Genomic DNA, 22,843 nt, shown 5'->3' on the forward strand with positions numbered 1-22,843 from the left:
CATTTTGCATTTAATTTTTGCCTTTTAGTTTATCTGGCAACGCTCGATAACAACACCCAATGGAAAGAATGGAAAAGAGTTCCATTCCTCAGTATTGCACTGCAATCCGTCACCTTGATAAGCATGGAAGTGCATCAACCCTTCTGAACAAAAACCTTTACGTACCCAGAGTGTTGCAGTAATTAACAGAGGCAGTCGTGCAGCCAAAGGTTTCAGATAATGGGTTTACACTTTAGTTTTACAGCGTATATATGTATTTTAGCTGATCCGAAGCATTTTTCAGTGTAGTGAAGTGATAAAACTTAATTTTATTTGGTCTCGCATGACACTATAACACCGCCAAATGCGTACATTGATACGAATACGATAACAGGAGTTAAAGCAATTATTTTGAACTTAATATTTTCAGCAAAACTTGCCAAATGCGGCGTAAAGTTTTTTGTTGGTTAAAAAAAAAACATTTGAAATTGGTAGCATAGCACCATGGCTAAGATTTCCAAAGTCCCATTACAATTCAGCATTAACCGAACCTCATGCACTGGATCAATATCTTGGCATCGCCATAACATCGGACATGGACTCCAACCTTTAAACATGGGTGCAAACTCCGGCATCAACTTTAACTGTAATAGAATTTGTTTTTTTCCCCCTATTTTGTTTCCTCTGCCATTTTCCTTCCAAATGTCTTCCTCTTCACCTCATCGTCTCCTGAATGCATTTGACCCCTTTTCCTCTTTGTCTGGAATATGGATCCAAAGGGCGGGTCACCCTAGGTTACATGATGTGAATGGGCTCTATTGGTGTATAAGCCTTGGCAGGGAGTATTGACCCCAACACCCCATCGACTTCAAGATCCTCACTCTCGTGCTCAAATCCATTCACTCACTGGCACCTCCCTACCTCTCCGAACTCCTCACTCCCCAATCCACCACCCGGCGCCTTCGTTGGACTGGCACCGACCTCCAGCTCGTCCCTCGCACCCTCCGCCTCACCATCGGAGGTCGTGCTTTCAGCCACTACGCCCCCAAAACTCTGAAACACTCTCCCTCAACCCCTCCGTCTTGCCCCGTCTCTCCCCTCTTTCAAGTCCCGCCTGAAAACTTTCCTGTTCGACCATGCTTACGGCCACCTCACCCCGCCACACCCACCCCCAGCTCAGAGCCAGGCTATATAAGTGTTGTGTTGGTGTTGGGTTATGGAGGGGCAGCTCATTTCAGCCCAATCCCCTGCTCATCTGACATCCACACGTGTACCTTCCAGTGTCAGCCCGGCTCAGTTGGTAACACTCTCGCCTCTGAGTCAGCAAGTTGTGGGTTCACGCCCAACATTGCGCCTTTGAGCTGACAATCTAGAATTACAGACACTCCAATGCAATGCTCGGTGAGGTGCCGTCCTTCATCAGGTGAAATGTTAAACCCGTTCAGGTGGATGCCAAAGATCCCATGTTACTACTCGAAGTGAAAGAAGTTTCTCCCAGTGTCCAAGCCAACAATCCCCCAGAGAAAATTGGTCATTAACTACATGGCTGTTTGTGGGACATTGCGTGTAGAAATTGGCTGTGTACTAAACCAGGATATGAGTATTTGATCAATCTTTCTATCTTTCAATCTTTCTATCTCTGAGGTGTAATATAAATAATATAATAATGATCTTTGCATTGGATTTAGTGCCTTATCACGTCTTCGAGACGTCTCAAAGCGTTTCACAGAATATACTTTAAAGTGAATTGACTGTATGTTTGTGGGCTAGATTTGCGGTACTGCAGTTCTTACATCTCTCGCTCTCTCTCTATATATATGTATTATAAAACATAATTATATTCTGTTTGGAATGAATCTAAATGAGTATTATTTTTCATTTCCAGCCTTAAGGCTGAACACAAACTGCACCGTGGCTTTGACCCACCGCAGGTGGACTTTTTATTCTTTGCAAAGTGGAGACAACTTAGCCAGTAATCAATTCTTTTGTGCATTCGTTCCACTTCGAATGCCAGTCTCGCACCTTTAAAGCAAGAAAAAAGACCGGTGACATTTTCTAGGACTCAAGAGGGTTAATGCCCTGACATTATATTATATTGTCACAGGAGACAGTCATTCTCCCAAAAAGGGTTAATGTTCTGGTGATGGAAGGGAGGGAGGGAGGTGGGGTGAGTGAGGGGGGGGGGGGGGGGGGAGAGATTTGTTTTGCATTCTGAAAGAGAAGCCAAAAACAACAACAAGTGAAATATTCCACCTGTCAGCCTGCAAAGATATTTTGCATTTTTCCCCCCCCCATTCCCTCCCTCTCTCCCACTCCCCATCACAATATTAAACATTCCCATTTCCCCTTCTCCCCCTTCCCCCCACCCCACCCCTCTGGTATTATCTGAGGAGGCAGTGGGAGTGGGAGGGAGGGAGAGAGGAAGGGAGGAAGGAAGGAAGGAAAAGAGGGATGCTCTGTGATGCCTGAGTATTGCATGCCATTTGCTTTTTGATAGATGATTGGCAGCTGTATCCTTGCCTTGGCCACTGGAAGATTAGCTCCAGCCCCCCCCCCCCCCCAGCCCCCCCCCCTGCTCCAGCCCAGCCCCTCTCCACTCAGCTCAGCTCAGTTGGTTTGCATTGCACACCACTAGTGACATGAGGATGAGATGCTGCTATTTCCCAAGCAATGTATTTTGAAGGATCCTCTCTCTCTCTCTCTCTCCTTCTTCCCTCCATCCCTTCCCTCCCTCCCTCCCTCCTTCCTTTTCCTTTCCCTTTATCCTCCCCCCCCCCCCCCCCCACTCACTCGGGTCTTCTCTTCTGGCTCTTTACCCACACGGTTTTGATCAGAGCCGAACGCAAGGAATCTTAAGCCCTTGAGAGCCCCCGACGTTGCGTTGCGTTGCGTTGTGTGAGTGAGTGAGTGAGTGAGTGTTGTGTGTGTGTGTGTGTGTTTTCCTTTATTGCGATGGACTGAACAACAACAACAACAACAAAAGAGAGAAATAACAATAACCCGAGAGAGAGAGAGAGGAGAGAGGGAGTGAGAGAGAGAGAGAGGAGGGAGAGAGAGAAGGCAAAAAAAAAGGAGAGCATCTCATCTGGCATGGTGGATTTATTGGACAATTTCAGCTCAGAGCCCAGGTTGTCCTCCCAGAGGTTGCCAGATCCGCATCCAGAGTACTACAGCCTCCTGCATTGCACCATGACCTTGGATATACAGACCATTGTCGTGTTTGCCATCATCGTGGTGTTGGTGCTGGTGAATGTGATCCTGATGTTCTTGCTTGGCACACGTTAATGGATGCTCCTTGAGCGATTGGTTTGGTTTTTTTTTTTTTGGGGGGGGGGGTACAACATATCCCTCTCCTCTCCTCTCCTCTCCTCTCTTTCTCTCTCTCTCTATCTCTCTCTCTCTCTCTCTCCTCTCTCTCTCTCTGTGTGTGTGTGTGTGTGTCCAAGAGAGTGGTGGTGGTGGTTGGGGGGTTTGGAAAGGGGGAGAGAGAACAGCTTCACAATATGGCCCTGCAGTGATGTGAATGACGTTGGTATATGATCTACTTCATTTCTCTCTCTCTCTCTCTCTCTCTATCTCTTTCTTGTGTGTGTGTGTGTGTGTGTGTTGTCTTTTTCTTCTTCTTCTCTCTTCTATTCGCTCGTGGTCCTTGTGTTTTAATCGAAATAATCCGAATCGCGAATAATCCCCATCGCCATCATCAGCATCAGCACCAGCACCAGCACCAGCATCACCCATCATCAGCATCAGCATCAGCATCATCATCATCATCACCATCATTATAATTTCACACTCATCACTTTGCCCGCAAGTCGAGAGTTCTTGAGATGCATTCGTATTCGTTCGAGAGCCCATATGTGGCGTATTCTAGCTTCAGGGGAGCTGGTTCGTTCGCTGCAGAGATTTCCAGTAAGCAATTACGTTGATGATCAGTGTATTGCTGTGTGTGGTGTGTGGTGTGTGTTGTGTGTCTCTCTCTCTCTCTCTCTCCTCTCCTCTCACTCTCTCTGTGTCTGTACCAGTTTTTTTAAGTGGATTATGAACCGTTGCATTTACGCACGAAAAGAACATTAAATCGAAGGTGATTATTCCCGAGAGGAGATGCTTTGTGTTTATATGTATATATATATATATATACATATATGTGTGTAAAACAAATTGATAACGTTCCTCACTTGCATCCTATGTGTGTGTGTGTGTGTGTGTGGAGGGGAGGGATGTATTCCCTGTTGTTCTGGACGGTCCCCTTTTAAAAGACCATGGAAATGGATACGTTTTATTCTTGTCTTGTCAGGAAAGATCGTGTGCCCTGTTATTTCCTTTGCTTCCAAATTTCATTTCATTTGGTTTAATTTCTAAAAAAAAAGAGATTAAGCAAAACCTCATGTGGTGGAAGGAGCCCATCTCATTCTGACAAAGGAAGACTGATGCAGGACATGTATGTAATTAACAAGTTGTGTGTGATTGACAATGTGTGTGTGGGTTTTTTTGGGGGGTGGGGGTTGTGTGTGTGTGTGGGGGGGGGGGGGGTGAGGAAGGTTTTTTTTCAAGAAAGAAAGAAGTTTTTTTTTAAAAAAATGCTGACTTTGTGCTGGTATAGTGTGAGTGGATGTAAGAGAGATAGATAGATGGAGAGAGAGAGAGAGAGAGAGGGAGGGAGAGGGTTGTTTCAGGCCTGAGATAGTTAATATTATACCCATCGCAGATTAAAGTCTAGCTCCAAGGCAAACCTCTCTGGTCGCAGTGTTAATCAAAGTATTTCCAATTGTTGCTATTTCTGTCACACAGAAAGGATTTGCTTTGCACATCAGAGGTTTTTTGTGTGTGTGTGTGTGTGGGGGAGAGAGAGAGAGAGAGATGGGAGTGGTGGGGGGGGTAAGGAAATAGGAGAGAGAGAGAGAGAGAGAGACAGCTCAGGTACCCCTTGGACCTTGTTTCTCATGTGTCTTGGACCCAAATTATTCTGCCTGGAAATTTATAATGATATGCATTTCACTTGCAGCCATTTTTAATGTTTTCTTGGCTGCAAATTGGACTTTGGCAATCTCGTTGCCTTGGATCCTGAGAACATTAAATCCCCTCTTGTGTGTGTGTGTGTTAAGTGTTGAAATCGAGTAAGGAAATGTCAGATTGGACCCAGGTTTCCCTCTCCCCCCCCTCCCACCCAATTTCTGTGTTGGATCTCTCTCCACCTCTCCCCATCTCGTAGGCACTACATGTACATTTCACCTGCAAGGGTTTTTTTTTTTTGCTGGATCTCTGCATCTGAGGGAACCTGACACTTGTTTTAAAAATACCATCCACTCGGGGGAGGAAGGGGGAGATTGAGTCGTGACTCACAGGAGCTGCAGTTTATTGAGGAGAGAGAGAGAGATAGAGAGACAGAGAGAGGGAGAGAGGCAATGCAAGACTCCAAAGTGCAACCCTAGCATCCTCTCCTCCCTCCCTCCCTTCCTTCTCTCCCATTACGCCTCTTGTTCAGATGAGACATTAAGCCATGGGCATGTGGGCAGTTAGTGCAGGTTGTGTGGGTGTGTGCATCGTTTCAGGGAAGGAATATTTTAGCCAAATAAAATTCACAGGTGCACTCAGAGAGAGAGAGAGAGAGAGGATGAAAAAAAAGAGGACAGGGCAAGCAAACATATAGTCTCGCATTAGCTGCCCAGAGACATCTGCCAAGCTAGGATTTTTCACCAAACCAAATGGGAAATTAATTTTTTTTATATAAGAAATTAGGTATTTATGTAACATTCCTATCTCCATGACAGCTGGCACACACACACACACACACACACTCACTCACACACTCACACACACACAGGCTGAGGACATCCAAGCGATTTATTTGAAAGTGGGCAGTAGAGAGAGGGTGGGTTTGGAAATAGCAATGTGTATTGTATAGCAAAATACTGCATCATTGGAAGAAATTGTAACAATCTGGTTTTATTGCATTTGTCTCCTATTTGGTTGAAAGAGAAAAAAAAGGGGGTTGGGAGGGTTGCAAAAGAAAACCATTATCCCCCCCCCCCAAAAAAAAAAACCTGTTGATGCACCTATTAATGTGAATGTGGAATGCCCTTATGCCACCTCCAGCCCCCGCTCTTGTCCCCTTATAAACTGCTCCGAGACACTACCCCGCATGAAGGGGTCTACATGTATGTCCAGTGCCTTGGGAAGACCTCCTGACGTGAAAGGTGCTATACGAATGTAATTTTGTTGTCGTTATATAAATCTAAGTTGTTGTTGTAAACTGCGCACATCTGCCTATCCTGTTTCACGTGGTTAGTACATTGGTCTGGCCTGCCAAATTCTTCATCTGATATCAAAGCTGTGTTGTGACAGGAGGCTGGGAGGATAATTCTCGTCCTTGTCTGAGCTGAGACCCCCCTATCTCCCCCCCCCTCCCCACCCACCCGCTTTAGTCCTCCCCCCATTGAGCTGCCGTTGAACTGATGAAATTTACCCAACCAAGGGTGGGCGATTTTGAGCAAGGGACCACAGGTACGACTCGTAACTTCTAAGCTTCTAGACGTGAGATCTGAAACATTTAACACGACCAATTAACCCTTTGGCGTGTCTCTGTCGTAGGCCTGTGTCTCTGTGCCAACATTTGCTTTGTTCAGAAAAAAATGACAATCTTTAGAAACGGTCTGAAAATACAAGGAATGCTATTGCTTCCTCCTCTCTCCCCCCCCCTCCCCTCCCCCCACTCCCTTTTGAGGCAACGTCTGACACAATTGATAATTTTACACGTTGCAGCGTTTGAGAAAGGGTTGACCAAATGAACCGTAGGTTTTGAATGCAAGCTTCTCTTTTTCAAAACAAAAACTGGAAGAAAACTCCAATCAAATTATTTGGGTTTTTTTTTGTTCCAGTAATAACATTTTCTCAGCATGATCTGAAGCTACTGACAATTCCACGGCAATGCTGGAGGGAAACCCTTCAGGTCTAGAAGCTGTTGTAAGTCTGCACTTCATTTCTTGCGATGGCATTCTTAGGCTACCTATGCGTCGGATTTAATAGTCCATCCTTAAATTCTTTGCGACTTGCTTCACCTGATGTTGTACGAGGGGCGAATCTTGCACCTCCATATTTAGTTTGCCTCTGAGTTCAGTTCTCAGTGATCACGTGTTCGACGAGAGCAGAGGATTTTGTGTCATGAGTTTGCAAAGAAATCGGAACCATAGAGATGGATCCATATTTTGTTACTGTGCGTCACTCTTGAGTCTCAACCTCCTGCATTCAGTATTCGTTCCTGCAAAAAGCACAAAGGTTTTATGTAATCTTCTTAGGAAAGTAAACCAGAACAATACATTTGTGGGCAGCGCAGGAGAGGTCAGAGATTCAGGATTGCGAAGGGCAAGTTTAGGATAGAGCAGGGAAGGATTTTTTTGCGCATACGGTGATCAGTGGCTGAAAAAGGTTACCAGAAAGTGTTGGTCGGAACAGAGCTAGTTCGAGCAATAGCTTGCTAATAAAAAGGAAAGAAGGCAGAGCGGATATTCTGGAAGGATCAGATCGGAGGTCCTTTGTGCACCCAAACCCACTCTCGTGATCTTCTGATCATTCTCTGACTACACATGTTATCTAATTTCACCGCAGTTCTTGTTAGCATTAGTCAGGGGTGCCCACTTGTATGAAGTGTAACTGCAGTGCACTTAAAGGCATGTTTATAATGAGATGAATTGAACTGCTTATAGAGTGACATTTCCATCAGGTAAACACTGACGGATACCGATCAAGGAGGTTTTTTAGGGGGGCTGATTCATTCAGTCAAACAATCAGCAGATGAGTATTTCTGAAGGTGGGAATGTGAGCATTGGTCATCGTGGTTAAGGACTGTGGGAAGCAAGGAAGGGCCCACTTGAATCAAAAATACCCTGCATTGTCTGCAAACCTGGGGCACGGCAGGGAAGATTAGTTACACACAAGGGTTGTAAATACAGCAATTTCAAGATGGATTTCTCAGTAATACGCGCCCTCGAGTAGCAAATGGTGTCTCCTTTCCATGGCAGGAAATATATCACACAGACCCCAGGAACATCTGTTTGAAAGCAGATCACATCCGAGTGGAATAACCGCGTATTTGTGTGACGTGTTTTCCAGTTACTGGAAGGAGTTCCTTGTCGCAGCTTGCGAGTCCTTGTTAACCACTGTGAACTCTCGTTTTACACGCCTTTGGTCATTGCTATGACTCGATATAGTGAATAGAATGAGCTTGCTCCAAGGTGACCTGCTTGGTAGCGGATTGTCTGCTTCGAAGGGAGGGATCGGGTAAAAAGAACAAAGGGTGCAAGTTTACTCCTGTATTTCCTGAATTGCTGTCCAGTTCTGATCAGTAAGCAGGAATCTCTCCGCATGCTCAGGCTGCCCAACTCAAAGCCACCTCGTCTTCCATCTCAAGACTCAATGGCAAGACCGTCATGACATTGCAGCTCAGTCTCAAGCCTAATATCTGTTCCTGTCGGGATTGGCTTATGCTCACAACCAAGCACTCATGTCATGTCAGCCAATAATCAGGAGAAACTTTACATCGATGCTTGCTCAACACAGCAAAGTATTAACGGCTTTGGAGAATTGCCGTTAGATTGTCAAAGCTTTCTTAGCCCGCAAACAAAATTGGAAGGTGACTGTTTAAAAAAAAATGTTAATTAAAACCGAAAGCATCTTTATTGAACAAGAATGTTACAGAAATTTAATTTCTCTTTTCTCTAAGTGAAGTTCCGTAACAGGGAATGGAGAAGTGCTTTGTATATTAAGCCAAGCATTGCTGTGCGCAATTGGCTGCCATGTTTTGCCCCCAAAATACACTACTCACTTTACAGGATATCCTGTGAGGAGCTTTGAGACGTCTCGAAGACATGATAAGGCGCCATATCAAATGGCAAGGATTATTATTATTACCTGAATGCTTAAGAGTATACAAACCGGACTGAGAGGTCTACATATGTAAGGCACCTGCACATTGAAATTCCTGTGAGCTCCCAAAACTCCCTTCCCCCAGAGGAATGCACCTTACCAAATTCTGGAGAGTGTTAGGAGGCAGGTTCGTGAGCGCAAAGGCTTGGGGGGATCCAACAGTTTGCGTGGGCGTACGCCTGGATTTTAACCAGTTGAAACCGTATAGCTTGCCATTGAGAGCACAGACTCGTCTGCTTCCCACTGCTTGTCCAGTTAGGTCACCTACCCCTCCTTCAGCAGGCAGGTGTCAGGGATGCCAGAACTAAAACACTTCATCAGTGCTGGTCCAACCTCAATACCATCGTATATCTTGGAAGACAACAGTTTAATTCTGCTGTTCTTTTCCAGTTATCCTCAGTGCATCTTCCTCCAATCATGATTGATGTCACTCTGAGAGACGGTTTCTTTACACACGCTCGACCCCATTTTCCTTTCATTGATTTATATTTTGCTGATTTATATTTTGCCATTCATTGGCTTACAGGAAAAACTGGGCCAAAAGATAAGGGAAAGTTACACAAAGGTGAGAAAGAGCAATGGAGAGTTACAGCTGCACAGTGTGTGTCCACCAGTGTTAACCCAAGAGTTGTCTGCTTTATGCTACGTTTTACACTGTAGGGTTTGATTTGTGAAAGGCACTGCACAAATTTAATTTTGTTGTTGTTGTTGTTATTGTAATTGCTGTTCCAAGTTGATTTCAATTGGCGAACAGCTGATTAACACATGTACCTTAATGAAAGTAATAATAATCCTTGCATTTGATATAGCAACTTATCATGTTGCTGAGATGTTTCAACGAGCTTCACAGAACATACTGTAAAGTGAATTGACTGTATAGTTTGTGGGTGAAACGTGGCAACTGTGAAGCGTGGAAGAAGATAAATGATGTCCAACAGAGAGGAAATACAGGCCAGGGCTGCACCAATGCAGTAAGCTGCCTCGAATTCCCTAGTCGCGGCTTGTCGTGAACACTGGCATCAGAAATGTGGAGCCTTTTGGTCTTTTGAGTCAATTGGTAGCTTCTTGAGATAATATGAAGAATAACCGCTGATCTATGAAATAAGTTGAGAACTCCAAGGATTTATATACCAGAAGACTTGCTGCTGCTACTGGATCTGAAAGGGTTATAAAAAAAAGCCCTCCATCACTGTCAACCCTATGAGCACAAAGTGGTGCTCTGTGCTAAGTGCACTCAGAATAGGTTGTTTTCAGTGGTCAAGTAATCTAGAGGAAAAACCTATTCTCTCCGCGCTGTTCTCCTCCGGAGCTGTTGTCTTTGGAGCGAGAGAGAGAGTGATTGAGCGGAGCAGAGAGTTGGAGTAGGGTTGAATTGGACAAAAGCTGACCAGGACAATTCTAGGTTTTAGGTCTGTGAGTTAGGGAGGGAGGTTGTTTCAATTCAATCTACGGTATTATGATGGATAAATAGACTAGTGAGTAATGTGGTGCAGGTTCGATGTGTACATGGGGAGATCCAACAGAGTAGGAGGGCCATACTAACTAGTAAGTTATGGGAGCTCCAAGATGAATTGAGGGATAATTTTCAAAATTGAAAGCTTCCGAATCCTTGATTTTTGCAATCGACCATATATTAAATTGGATCAATTCCTGTCTGGTGATGGGAAGGTGAACGTGATGTAGGTTTGGCATTGATGGGGTGATAGGGATGAACATCCTGGTTTATTGATCCTGTCATCTTTTTCTCCTTTACTTAGGGCTTCCTGCACTCACCATATTGGACTGAAAGTTATAGCCCAATCTGCTCTTTTCATTTGGTCAGCCGAGTGTCTTGAAACCCATCACCGCGCTTAAGAGTATCCAAACCAAACTGAGAATTTCATGCATCCCACCTACACACGGCAATCCCAGAGATAAGATTGTTGGAATGGAATGCGCCCTCTCTCCCCGGAGGGACGCATTCTGCTTACCTAATCCTGGAAAGTATTAGGGGCAGGTTGGCAAGAGCCAAGGCTTGGGATCCCCAGAGTTATGCAGATAATTGCTCCAATTAGAGTTATATTCCCACATCTCTAGCTTTGATTCCTTAATCCTACTTCTCCACGTAACGGAATTTGAGATTGTGTGTTGAGTGGATCAGCTACATTTAGTTTTTTCTTTGCAAAATAACTTTTGGTACTATTTATTTCTTCCTCTGTTGTTTGCAGTTCACATTGTCATTTGCCCGAGCTTCTCTCCCAAAAGAACTGAGGTGACAGAATGATTTTGTCAGTCAAGCGTCAAGTAGAGCGTAACTCGCTGGGTCAGGCAGCATCTGCAGAGAGAGAGGTTAGTGAGTTAACGGTTCAGACGAAAGGTCATCGGCCTGAAACGTTAACTCACTTTTCTCTCTCAATAGACGCTGCCTGACCTGCTGAGCGTTCCCGGCCACTTCTGTTTTTATTTTGGATCTCCAGCATCTGCAGTGTTTTGCCTTTTGTCAAAGTCAGATTGTGATGTGGTAGCTTTTGTCGCTGTACGACAATAACTTTTTAATCTTGTTTATTGCTTGTGTTTTTCTTCCCCTGTGTGTTTGTTTCCAGCTGATCACTGGTGGTTACATTGTCAGTGCTGAGGCAGCATGGGATCACGTCACAATGGCCGACCGTGAGTTGGCATTTAAAGCCGGGGACGTCATCAAAGTCCTTGATGCTTCTAACAAGGATTGGTGGTGGGGACAGATCGACGATGAAGAAGGCTGGTTTCCCGCCAGTTTTGTAAGGGTAAGTTGAAGCGGGATTAAAAAAAAAATCTCTTGTTTGTTTCAATCAGTATTCATTGCCCTAACTAAGCAATGCTCTCGAGACGTTTCGGGGACTTAAGCATCTTAGCAGCAAGAGTGCAACCAAAATGCAATAAGGTCCACCTTCTTGATGGTGGCGTAAATCTGAAGAAACATTGGGCGCTTATAATAATTATTATAATAATAATAATAATAATCATCATCATCATTACCATCCTTGCATTTGATATAGCTCCAAGACGTCTCAAAGTGCTTCATAGGATATACTGTAAAGTGAATTGTCTGTATATTCTGTGGGCGAAACGCAGCAGCCAATTGCGCACAGCAGTTTCCCACTAACAGTCGTGGATTGGGTGACAAAATTATAATTTTTTTTGAAGGGTTTTATTACCCCCGGAAAAGCTTATGTTTAAAAGTTATCAAGTACTTATGTTTAAGCAGGCACGGTCAAAGAGGAAGGTCTTCAGGCAAGACCTGAAAATAGGGAAGCCGGAAGGATATCTATGAAAGAGTCTTCCAGAGTTTTGGGGGATGAAAGCACTATCTTAAATTAATCATTTGCAAGGACATACTTTGCAGCTTACTATGAGGTCCCTTTGAGATGTTTTGATGACATTACAAGAGACTATATCGAACGCATTGGTTGATTATTATTTATTATTATAATTAATTCAGGGCTGTTGAAAGAAAGATTTGTACCTGCCAAGTCTAAAATTCAAATTCTTTTCTTCAAGTGAGTCTGTGTGTGTTACTGGAGAAAGCTCTGGAGAAAACCCTTCAGCGGTGTGAGAGCCAGGGGATACCTCTTAGATTCCAGCTAAGCCCAATCATTCAGCACGAGGAGTGTTGGATCTTAAATAGATTGCACAGGATGGGTGACCGACAAGTGGGAAGCTGAATGGGTGAGGAATGGGTGAGGACTTTGCTTCCCTTGTTCTGACTTCCAGAACCTATCAGGGTGATAGAAATTACATCTGAAGTAAAGTCAGGCACTTGGGGTTTGGACTTGACTTCTGCTTCTGCTGAGGTAGGTGTCCCTTTCATTGGGTTCTGCTGAGAGTGAAGCAGTTCTAGGTTAAAAATTTGATCTGAGGTGATGCTTGAGCAAGAATACAACAACAGTTTACATTTATGCGATGACTTTCATGTTGAGAGGATGCCTCAATGTGCTTTGCAAAGCCCAAGGGGTGGGGGCAGCTGAGAAGGGTGTGTGTGTGTGTGTGGGGGGGGGGGGTGGGGGGGTTGGGGAGGTAAGGTGACCAAGAGCGCGGTTGAAAAGAAAGAGCTTAAGGCTGGCTTTAAAAGTGGAGAGAGCCGGGGCGAGGCAGAGGTATGTGTTATTTTTCCTGTCAGTCAGTATCATCAGTTGGCTCATCTGCTGGTTTAACTCAAATATTGATGGTAAATCAGCGAGCAAGTTTGATTTGCCGCATGAAACCGAACATTCAGCTTATCACAAGCCTTAAAAAATATCACCTTCCCTCAGATAAATTCAATTCTAAAGAACCTAATAAGCTACAGCACAGGAATACCAATGACACTTAACTTACCAACTTTTTAAAATTTGTATGCCTCGTGCACACATACACAAGACTTTAAACATTTCCATAATATTATTCCAGAACTGAGCCCCAGGAGAATAAAGATGAGTAAAGTGGTTTTGACATTTTTTAAAAAAAAATTAGAAGATGTGCTATTATTTTCGCTAAAATAGCACTCCCTCTGGTTAGAAAGAAAGGAAAAGGAGATCAAAGAAACAACATCAAAGGACGTTGGTCCCTAAAGGGCTGAGTCATATCCAAACAATTCACTTGTCCTCACAAGAGAAGCCCACGGTGACACTTTGGGGAGACGTGTCTCCAGCTTTGTTTACAGCGAGGGCTGTTTACTTGGCTCAACTCGAAGGGAACAGATACCTCCAGCTAGAAGGCCCGGTGCAAAAAGGGCAGGCTTGGCAAATGCTACATTGATTTCATTTAACACTGGATGAGATGAGACTGACTGCAGACTGACTGCGAGGTTGGATCAAGCCGAGATGAAAGCTTGATCCGAAGTGATCCTGAGCTGGAAAAGTCATGCGGACGGACTGAGGCGATTGTGTGTTTCACCCGTCCTGATTTGGGTTACCTTAACTCCGCAAAGAACGAATGGGAAAGGAGTGTTGATCATTTCCCCCCAAACCACCCAAAAAAAAATGTAATTCTCACCGTTATGTTAGGATCACCGTTTCTCCACGTTCCATCTCACAATATAGTTGAGGGCTAGTCGTCCCGAGGGGAAGCTCAGGGGTGGGGTGGAAACAGCTGGTTTGATTTGTGTTGAGTGCTGCTAAAGAATATTATAGGAATAATATTACTGTTGACGCCTCTCGAAGTTTTTTCCATGTCATTGCCGTCAGGTGTGGTGACGGTATTCGTGGAGGAACGCTGCTGATTTGCATGACCTCCAAACAGCAATGAAATAATTGACCAATTTACCTGGAGAATTCTTGGCCAGGGCGCTGGGAGAAACTCCCTCTCTTTTGTAATGCCTCAAGAATTGCTCTCTTCTAAGAAACCTGAGAGATTGCTGCTCTAAGTAATAGTAGGACTGATTAGGGACCCAGAGACTTGCACAACTGTGCTGGTGAATGTCCTAAGCCAGCTTTCAATCCATCTCACTTTAGCACCTAAATTATACTTGGAGCAATGTGCTTGTCACTGGCAATATCAAGAAACCAATATAATTATGTCAGCACTTGCCACTTCAATAACATTAACATGCACCACAGCGTGTTAGACTGTTCACTGCATTTTTCTTGCTAAATAGACCACATACAGACTTTAACTCAGATTAGTTCCCAAGTGCAAGGTCACTGCAAGGCATAGAAATAAGAGCTCAAGAATGAAACAATGTTGTGTCTAGTAATTTAGTTTTGCTGTGATGGTTTGTGCAATAAATTGGGTTTTACTTTACAGTAGTTGCAAGCGCAAGCACAGACGCGACTTGTGCCAGTTTTGTTGGTGTAGTAAGGGCTCAACTATTTGTCCAGTCGTCAAGTGCAACAAGAAAGATCTGAAATTCTACCTAGTCTTAGCTTTGTCTTGTGCTTTAAGATGGCGCAGAATTATGAGCAGTTCTGAAATTAAACCTTTAATTTGGATGACCTGCGCAAAACTGGCTTCCAACTTAATATTAAGTTTTAGGATTTTTCACCATTCTGAAATGTTACTTCTAGATGGTCCCACAGCCCAAGACTGGGTGGATTTTAGGGCTTTGCGAACACGTGGTAGTAACCGTGTACACACACGGATGGGGAAAGGGAATGGATCGGATTTTACCTTCAAGAATTACTTTATAAAACTTTTGTTTTGTTCCCTGAAAGATGGAAATCAACATGAAAGGCAGGCACCATTATTCCTTCAAAGTACCTCGAGTTCTGTTTCTCCTTGAAGTGCTGCACATATTTAAGAAACTCACAGTGGACAGGCAAAACGTATCTCTGAGTGACAAAATACCACAATCATTTTGTCACTTAAAATGTTGTGCGGTATTACGAAGCAGAGATACTCTGCTGATCAGAGAGTGGAAATAAATTAAGTTGCAGACAGTTTGGCAAGCTTGCTATTAGTGCCGGAGTACAGGCTGATTGGGTGTACATGCGTTGCTATGTTCTGCTAAGCTCGGCTGATGTTAGCACGATAGAACGAGAGCTTGCAGTTAAGAATCGACCAAAGGTGTTGAGAGTGTGTGATGACTCCATTGGAGCCCACATGCTTGGGTCTGTGTGATCCAAAGTGAGCGAATGACATCCTTACCCCACGGTGTGGCTATTCGGCTATCTCATTGTAGTGATATGATAAAAAATTTACCCTCGGTTACTTCGCGCAGGGAAGAAAGAGTGAAAACAAAATGAATCTGCATTAGATGTGCCGAACATTGCAGTCCATTATGGGAGCTACACAACAAGTTGGTCATCATGTGAAGGATGCTTAATAGGAAAGAGCTTTCTTTACGCAACGATAACTGCTCCATTAACAAGAGAGGTGCAAAGTAGAGCAGTGTTGTCGGGAGGATGTTTACGATTCTTTTTCTATGAATACTCAGATGTTGTGGTACATCAGTGAATGTTACAGCCGTGTGTGTCCCAGTGTATTTGATCGCAGGTGTGTGTTATGCGGTTGATTTCCTTGCTATGTCTAAAATGCAGATAAACTGCAATTGGAACTCAACTCCTCTGACTGGCACTGTGAACAAATAAAAACTAGGTAACGCACTCTGCGACTTGTTTAGACAGTTTAATTCCCAAGAGCGTAAGCACTTCCTTGGGTGAAATCGCAGGGGCGTGAACAGATCGCTAAATTTGGACACAGTACTCTTATCATATATATTTCATTTGTTACATCTAGGCATTTCCTTCTCTTAAATGAGGCACCGTCTCCTTTGTAAAACTAAATTGGTTATTATTTTTAGAGCCGTAGGAAATTTAGACTCGCGGAAGATTCTCTCTCCAACTCCGAACCTGATAAATTACAAGGCAGCCGTGTTGCAGGACTGAAAAAAAAGACTGTAATCTGCCGACGGATAAATAAAAAGTGCAGATAATTGAATGTTACTCGTGCAAAGAAAGCTCCGAAAGAAGCTCTTCTTAAAGTCATTCCCCGACAAACAAGCAACTCATTTTAGCAGTCGGTGTCATTAGATGCTAAGAATAGTTCCTCCTCGGTGATAATTAGCAGCTATCCTCCTGGGTGGAGACGGGGTGGGGAGGGGGGGGGGCGGGGGGGTGGTTTCCTTGGAGCTGAACTGGCCGCAGGCTAAGCTGGTCACGAGTTGCTAAAAGCTTATGGCCAATACAGTTGTCACTTCAAGATTCACGACATGCCCCCACGGTAAACAGTCTGCCAAATTGTCTTCCCACCTTGCATCTGCTTGCTATCCTCCCTCATGTGGTCAGGTCAACAAAGCTTGTGTGTGGGATGGAGAGTGTTGCGTATTGTGCTCGTCCCCAGTGTCACTGTGCTGCATGCTGGACCCAATTTTTTAATGAAGAAAAACATATAAGCGCTCTGGGACGCTATCCTGCTTGAAGTGCGCTACATAAATATAAATGCAAGGTGTTGTCATCTTCGTTTGATCACTGATTGGACCCTGAGGTGGTAGTGAATCATCTAGAGTTTTCCATTTGATTTAATTTTTCATCTGGTTACAAAATCTGTTATAATCGTAATAATCGTGGGATTTGATGTGGCGCCTTTCACATTGGGAAGAATTCACAAAGCGCTTCACAGGAATTGCTGAAAAGTGCAGTGACTGTGCGTTCTTTTGGTGAATGTTACCGTGAAATACAGTAGTTGAAACCTAATGTAAAGTCCAGCCCCACCCCCCCCAACACACACACACACACAGTTTACACATTGGAGCAGATGCAATTGGGTGCAGGTGTTCACCCGAGGGACAAAAATCATTGGTTCACCACATGGGGATGCAAAATGCAGTATGTGATGTGCTAAATATCACTATTTACTGCCTTCTTGGACCTCGGTCACAAAGCACACCACTGTAGTAAACGTTAGCAGCTGTAAATGCTGGGCTAACTTCCCACGTGGAACTTATTGGTGTCTCGAGGGACATTATTTTCGTTTCATTAACAGATAAACAGGAACTGTAAACAGAGGTATCTCAATTGCAGTTTATTAGTCTTTGTTGCAAAACCCCGATATTTTTTCGATTATTATTTTTAAGAAAACAAAAGAGCCAAAGATTTTTCCTTCCTTTTGTATTCTTCCTCCAAGGACTTTGCGACTGGCCTGAAATAAACCGATCGAGGTTCGTGCATGAGTGCAGTTGTGTGGTTCAGTTTGTGGTTTATGTGCGGTGTTGCCTATGTCTGGCTGCAGGACATCACAGCACAATGGCATTATTATCGTTATCTTCAATTAAGCTCAATGGACAAGCAAGGTACCTTTGAACAATTTGCTCTCAGCTGTTCTCTCAAGTGTGAATAAACAGAGGAATAACACATGCATGTATTAACTGTGCCAGGTGACTTACAATAGAACTTACTGTTGCCTCAGTTTGGACCTATCCCCATGATCTCCAGTGGTATTCCTCTGCTGTGTCGATTGACATCTTCTAAGAAAACATGATCTGGATGTATCTCTGTTGGAAGATGCAGGATGAGCACAGACTAGGAGGAAGAATACTCCGATGACTAACTTGATTTCTGTTGAGCTGTGCTGAGAGGGAAGACTGTTGTGTAGAGTTGGCAATGAGCAAGTCATGTGCAGATTGTTACTCAGGAGAAGGAGGAGATGAGCTGAGTCATTTCTTATGGGTCTCGGAGTAGGCTTGAGGGGTCAGATGGCTTTAGGGTCTCACAGCACACAAGGAGGCCATTCACCCACGACATTCCAACACGATTTGCGGAGCAAGCTCAACCGAACAGGTGAGTTTCTCCTTGCGCACGTCTTAATTGAATTGGGCTCCATTCACCACGCTGCTGCCTTGCTTCATTTAACAAGACAGTTAAATAACCTGGTCCTTGAGGAAAGGAATACTTGGCCTACGGTCAGTCGAAGGATCTTCTCGTTTGCATGACTGTGCGTCACAGTTACGTCACGTGTTCGGTTCCCTCACCCTACTGTACATTCAGCAAAAAAAAAACATCCTCTGAAAGTCATCCCGAAAGCCCGGAGGTCATTCATTATTAATGACAGCTTTTACAGAAGCGAAAATATAAGATGCGTGGGGCATCAGTGCTACTACCTGAGAGGTTTGATCATGCCCTTATGTCTTACTTAACGTATTTGCTGGATGATCTTTGGAAAAATAAAAATAAAAATAAAACAAAAATCTAGAGAGGGTTTCCAAGCTCCGCGGTCTCATCCCACTTTTAGGTTCCTTTTGCCACCCACTCAAAGCCATTTGAGAACTGCACATGCTGAGAAAGCGACAAGGCTTGGCATCTCTGCTTATCCAGTGTTCCTTGGCGAACTTCCAGCAACCATCCAGTGAACTTGACTGGAAAAGCCCATTTTTATGTAGACCAGTGGTGGCCAATCTCTTTGGTGGGCCAACAAAATAAATGTTTCTTGATTGAACATTTCTTGATTTATGGCATAAATCTATGCTATGTTGCTATTTCTGTGATTATTTTGTTGGCCATCGAAAAAGATTGGCCGCCACTAGTGTAGACGATGGATTGCGCTCTTCTATGATGTTGACTACCCCAATCCAATCCCACCAACCTTCACGCCTTGTCTCGCCTAACAGTGGGAAATATGTTGACTTGGCTCATCGAGCTGAATTGGCGCCCATTCATTTGCAGCTTGGCATTGGTTACGATTGATGGTGAGAAATATCATGTGGAGGGATGACCTTTTATTGTTTATTGCTGAGCTCTTCCTTTAATGTGTGAATATTACATTTGCACATTAAGGAATATTTCATATTTAATATTCACAGTGGATAAATATTGCATTTGCAAATGAATATCCTAGTCGGAGGAAGGGAATTCCTACATAATATGAAACTTACTGCGTGCAATGTCTCATTCAATGTGTCTACCTTACTGAATCATAGCCACTCATCTCAATTTGGTTGACAAGGTCTCCAAATACCTGTTTGGATTTTACCCCAAATTACCCTTTCGCCCACAAAATATTACATTCAATTCACTTCACAGTATATTCTGTGAAGCGCTTTGAGACATCTTGAAGGCGTAATAAGGCGCTGTATCAAATGCAAGGATTATTATTATTTTGAAGTCAATTTGTTTTTAGTGCTTGAAAAGTCAACTTGGGGGGGGTTGATTTGAGCTGCCTTGCAAATGCAGTGAGTGTGGAAGAAGTGACCGACAATCACATCTCGCAATAATGCTGGTTGGGATTTTATGGAATTTATCTATCAATCATGCTAAAACTGGGCGCTACTGTCCCTTGGTTGTGGCGTGGGAGGGAGTTTTATTCCTGAAGTTGTGTAAATGAAGTTCTGTATCCTTCGGAGGATTGAGACACATTCTTGACAGCCAAGTTACTTATTCTTTCTCCGTTTGTGTTTGCTCAATGGTAGCTCTGGGTGAACCAGGAAGACACAGTAGATGAAGCCAGTAGTGAGGTCCAGAATGGACATCTGGACCCAAACTCCGACTGCCTGTGCCTTGGCAGGAGTATACAGAACAGAGATCAGATGAGAGCAAACGTCATCAATGAAATTATGAGTACAGAACGACACTACATCAAACACCTGAAAGACATCTGTGAGGTAAAAGTGACCCTATCCATATCCACAGTCTGACACCCCTCGAATTACTTGTTCAGAATGACGTGGAAAAGTTCTTAAATGATTTTTTTTTATTTCGGAAATCACTGTGCACTTTTGTTCTTCGAAACGTTCACTGTTTCTCTGCAGAATCTCTTCAGGAAGCTGAGGACTGTTTAATTGTGACTCGATTGGGCTCATAGGTGCACACAAACCGGCCGAATCTATGTGGGGCAAGGAAGCACAGAAATAAACCTCTGCGAAAATGAAAACCTAGAAACTAGCTCCGCGCCAAAATACAATCTATAAATATAAAGTTTTAACATGCAGCATTTGGCATTTAATGTTTAACCGCTCTTCACCCATATTTTTGTCTCAAGGAGTCCATTGAAATGTTTTGGAACCAGGCAGATGAATTTTTCCTGTGCTGCCATCTGAATGGGAAGGATAGTTTTGCCTCAGACCGAATCTCTTGACTTCCTGTTAGTGAATAATTTAATACTGTTGTGCGGTGTATGCTGCCGTATCAAAGTGACATTTACCGCAGGCGAGTAAATGCATCTCTCCCACTTCAGGGGTACCTAAGGCAATGCAGGAAACGCAGAGACATGTTCAGCGATGAGCAACTCCGAGTCATCTTTGGAAATATCGAGGACATCTACAGGTTTCAGATGGGCTTCGTCAGAGACTTGGAGAAGCAGTACAACAAGGAGGATCCCCACCTGAGTGAGATCGGACCTTGCTTCTTAGAACACGTACGTGACAATACCAACGGGTTACCATTTCTGTGTATGAATGTTGTGCTGACACGTGTCGATCCTGTTGCAGGAGAGAGAGAGAAAAAAAACACTGAGCTGCTTTTTGTGTTGAATTAAAGGGATACAGAAGTCCTGTAGCGTATTGGTTAGAGGGCTCGCTTCACAAATGAGAGGATCCGGGTTCGATTCCCCGCCAGGACAAAAGCTTAGGCAAACTTCCTAACTCCACACGCCTCTGTTTACCTAGCGGTAAATTGGAACCCGGATGTTAGTCGATTGGAGGATCGCTTTTCCGGGGATAACAAACCCTCAAAAAAAATGTGGTCATTGAATCCACAACTGTTTGTGGGACGCTTCTGTGCACAATTGTCTGCCGGGTTTCACCCACAAAATATACAGTCAATTCGCTTGACAGTATATTTTGTGAAGCGCTTTGAGACGTCTCGAAGACGTGATAAGGCTCTATATCAAATGCAAAGATTATTATTATTATTATGAGTATTACCTGTGTGCTTCAATCAGTGAAGGGAATTGGCAAGTTGCCTCCCACATCTTGTATCTAGCTACTGTTGGTGAACGACTCCTCCCTAAGGTAGAGGGATCTAAGACAAGAAGACGTAAATCTTAAAAGTGGAGCCTAGTGGTGAGATCAGAGAGTATTGCTTCGCACGGAAGGTTGCGAGAATGTGGAACACACTGTCCCAGAAGGCTGAAGAGACAGAATCAATCGCAGTGTTTGAAAGGGAGATTGATAGTTACTCGGGGAAGCAGGAGTATTGAGCGGAGAAAAGGCAAGGAAATGGGATTAAAAGCTCTTGTCACGATTTAATAAACTGGTGGGATGTGCTGAATAGCCATCTCCTGTTCCTAAGCTCCTAACTAGCGGCTCAGAATTAGCTGTTCCCTTTGGTAAAGACAATTGCACTATTAATAATGAACAAATAGGACAGGTGGACGTGGTATATGGGAAGCTCACGAAATGGTACCTCCATTATTGGCCACTTCAGATGCCGACGATATAATGCTTCAAATGCAGATGAAGGGCAGCTGTTCAAAACAAATTGAGCCTCCGATCATCTGTCAGTGTTTCTGCAACTCAAGCTTGCGGGTCTGCTTCTTTCACTGCAACATTTCTCCAAATGTCACCTGAAATATCAGTGCTTAATTTTGCGCACACATACATGTCAGGCGCGCTTCTGTGGGTCGCGACTAAAAATAGAATCCTCTACGTTTAAATACCAGGCCTGTGTCTCTGCACAGCTCCAGCTGCTTTCAATTTCCCAAGATATCCGTTCGGAAATAGGCAGAGAACTAAAGAGAAAGGGAAAAAAAATCACAAGTCTCACATTAATGCAGCTTTACGTAACCCGTGTTGCAGCCAGAAAACAGTGTCATCGTGCTACACTGGCGATGGTGCAACCCTCACCGTTGAAGACAATGACAGTGTTAACAGCAATAACAAATTACACTTCTATGGACGTCGGCTGGAATCAAAAGCCCTGCTCTGCTATTCAGGGTGGGATGCCCTGAATAACCTCCTCCTCCTGTTCCTGTCCTCTTTACTGCCAGCTCACAATCGGCCGTTTATTAGCCATTCCTACAGCTCTTCACATGGGTGAAAGGTTCGCCTACTGTATTTAGTGAAGTGTCATGGATGCACAATGATAGCCGAGCAAAGTGGCGATGAATGGGATCTTGTACCTTCTTGAGCATGTCACATTCCTCACCTGGTTACACGACAAGGTGTTTCGAAACCCCCGAACCAACCTGACAGCTGATTGGTACAATGTGGGATTTCTCCTTGACAGGAAAAACCTTGATCGCCTATCTCCGAATTTGCTACTCCTGACTTATGAGATCTTTGCTTGTTGAATGAGCACCGTAGCCAAGCAACCAGCGAAGGGCTTCCTGAGGCTAAATTCCAAATATAATTGGTTGAAAAGTCACATGCTGAAATCAGTTTTCTATACTGACCTCCCTCCCCGCCCTCATCTCAAGAAATTACACCAGAATTAATATTATTATTATTATTATTATTATTATTATTAAATACAATGTAAATCGTGCTTACGAGTGAATGCTGCTTGTCACTGATGTAAGCAGCTCAGGTAAGTAATTAGGTACTAACATTGCCCTACGCACATCTACCGGGAGGTGGGAGGTT

General features: G+C 43.9%; 1 protein-coding gene and 1 long non-coding RNA gene across 4 annotated transcripts in view; one reads left to right on the forward strand and one right to left on the reverse strand.

Moving 5' to 3' along the window:
• The first annotated feature begins 3,718 nt into the window (after nucleotides 1–3,718).
• arhgef9a (Cdc42 guanine nucleotide exchange factor (GEF) 9a) overlaps nucleotides 3,719–22,843 on the forward strand; it is a 40,848-nt gene continuing 21,723 nt past the window's right edge. For 2 of the 3 annotated variants that reach the window (XM_042340876.1, XM_042340878.1), the window contains exons 1-4: nucleotides 3,719–3,888; nucleotides 11,481–11,660; nucleotides 19,733–19,924; nucleotides 20,497–20,676. In XM_042340876.1, the coding sequence (XP_042196810.1) occupies nucleotides 3,835–3,888; nucleotides 11,481–11,660; nucleotides 19,733–19,924; nucleotides 20,497–20,676 (606 nt within the window). In that variant the 5' untranslated portion in view covers nucleotides 3,719–3,834. Of the gene's footprint in view, nucleotides 3,889–4,001; nucleotides 4,061–11,480; nucleotides 11,661–19,732; nucleotides 19,925–20,496; nucleotides 20,677–22,843 lie in introns of all 3 variants that reach the window. The other variant, XM_042340877.1, reaches the window with a different exon arrangement.
• On the reverse strand, nucleotides 21,191–22,451 carry LOC103178661. The gene is made up of 3 exons (XR_487882.1): nucleotides 22,407–22,451; nucleotides 21,666–21,990; nucleotides 21,191–21,281 (listed from the first exon to the last, which is right to left on the reverse strand). It is a non-coding gene; the product is annotated as an uncharacterized LOC103178661 (long non-coding RNA).

The sequence above is a fragment of the Callorhinchus milii genome, unplaced genomic scaffold, assembly GCF_018977255.1.
Source record: "Callorhinchus milii isolate IMCB2004 unplaced genomic scaffold, IMCB_Cmil_1.0 Scaffold15, whole genome shotgun sequence".
NCBI classification, from domain to species: domain Eukaryota; kingdom Metazoa; phylum Chordata; class Chondrichthyes; order Chimaeriformes; family Callorhinchidae; genus Callorhinchus; species Callorhinchus milii.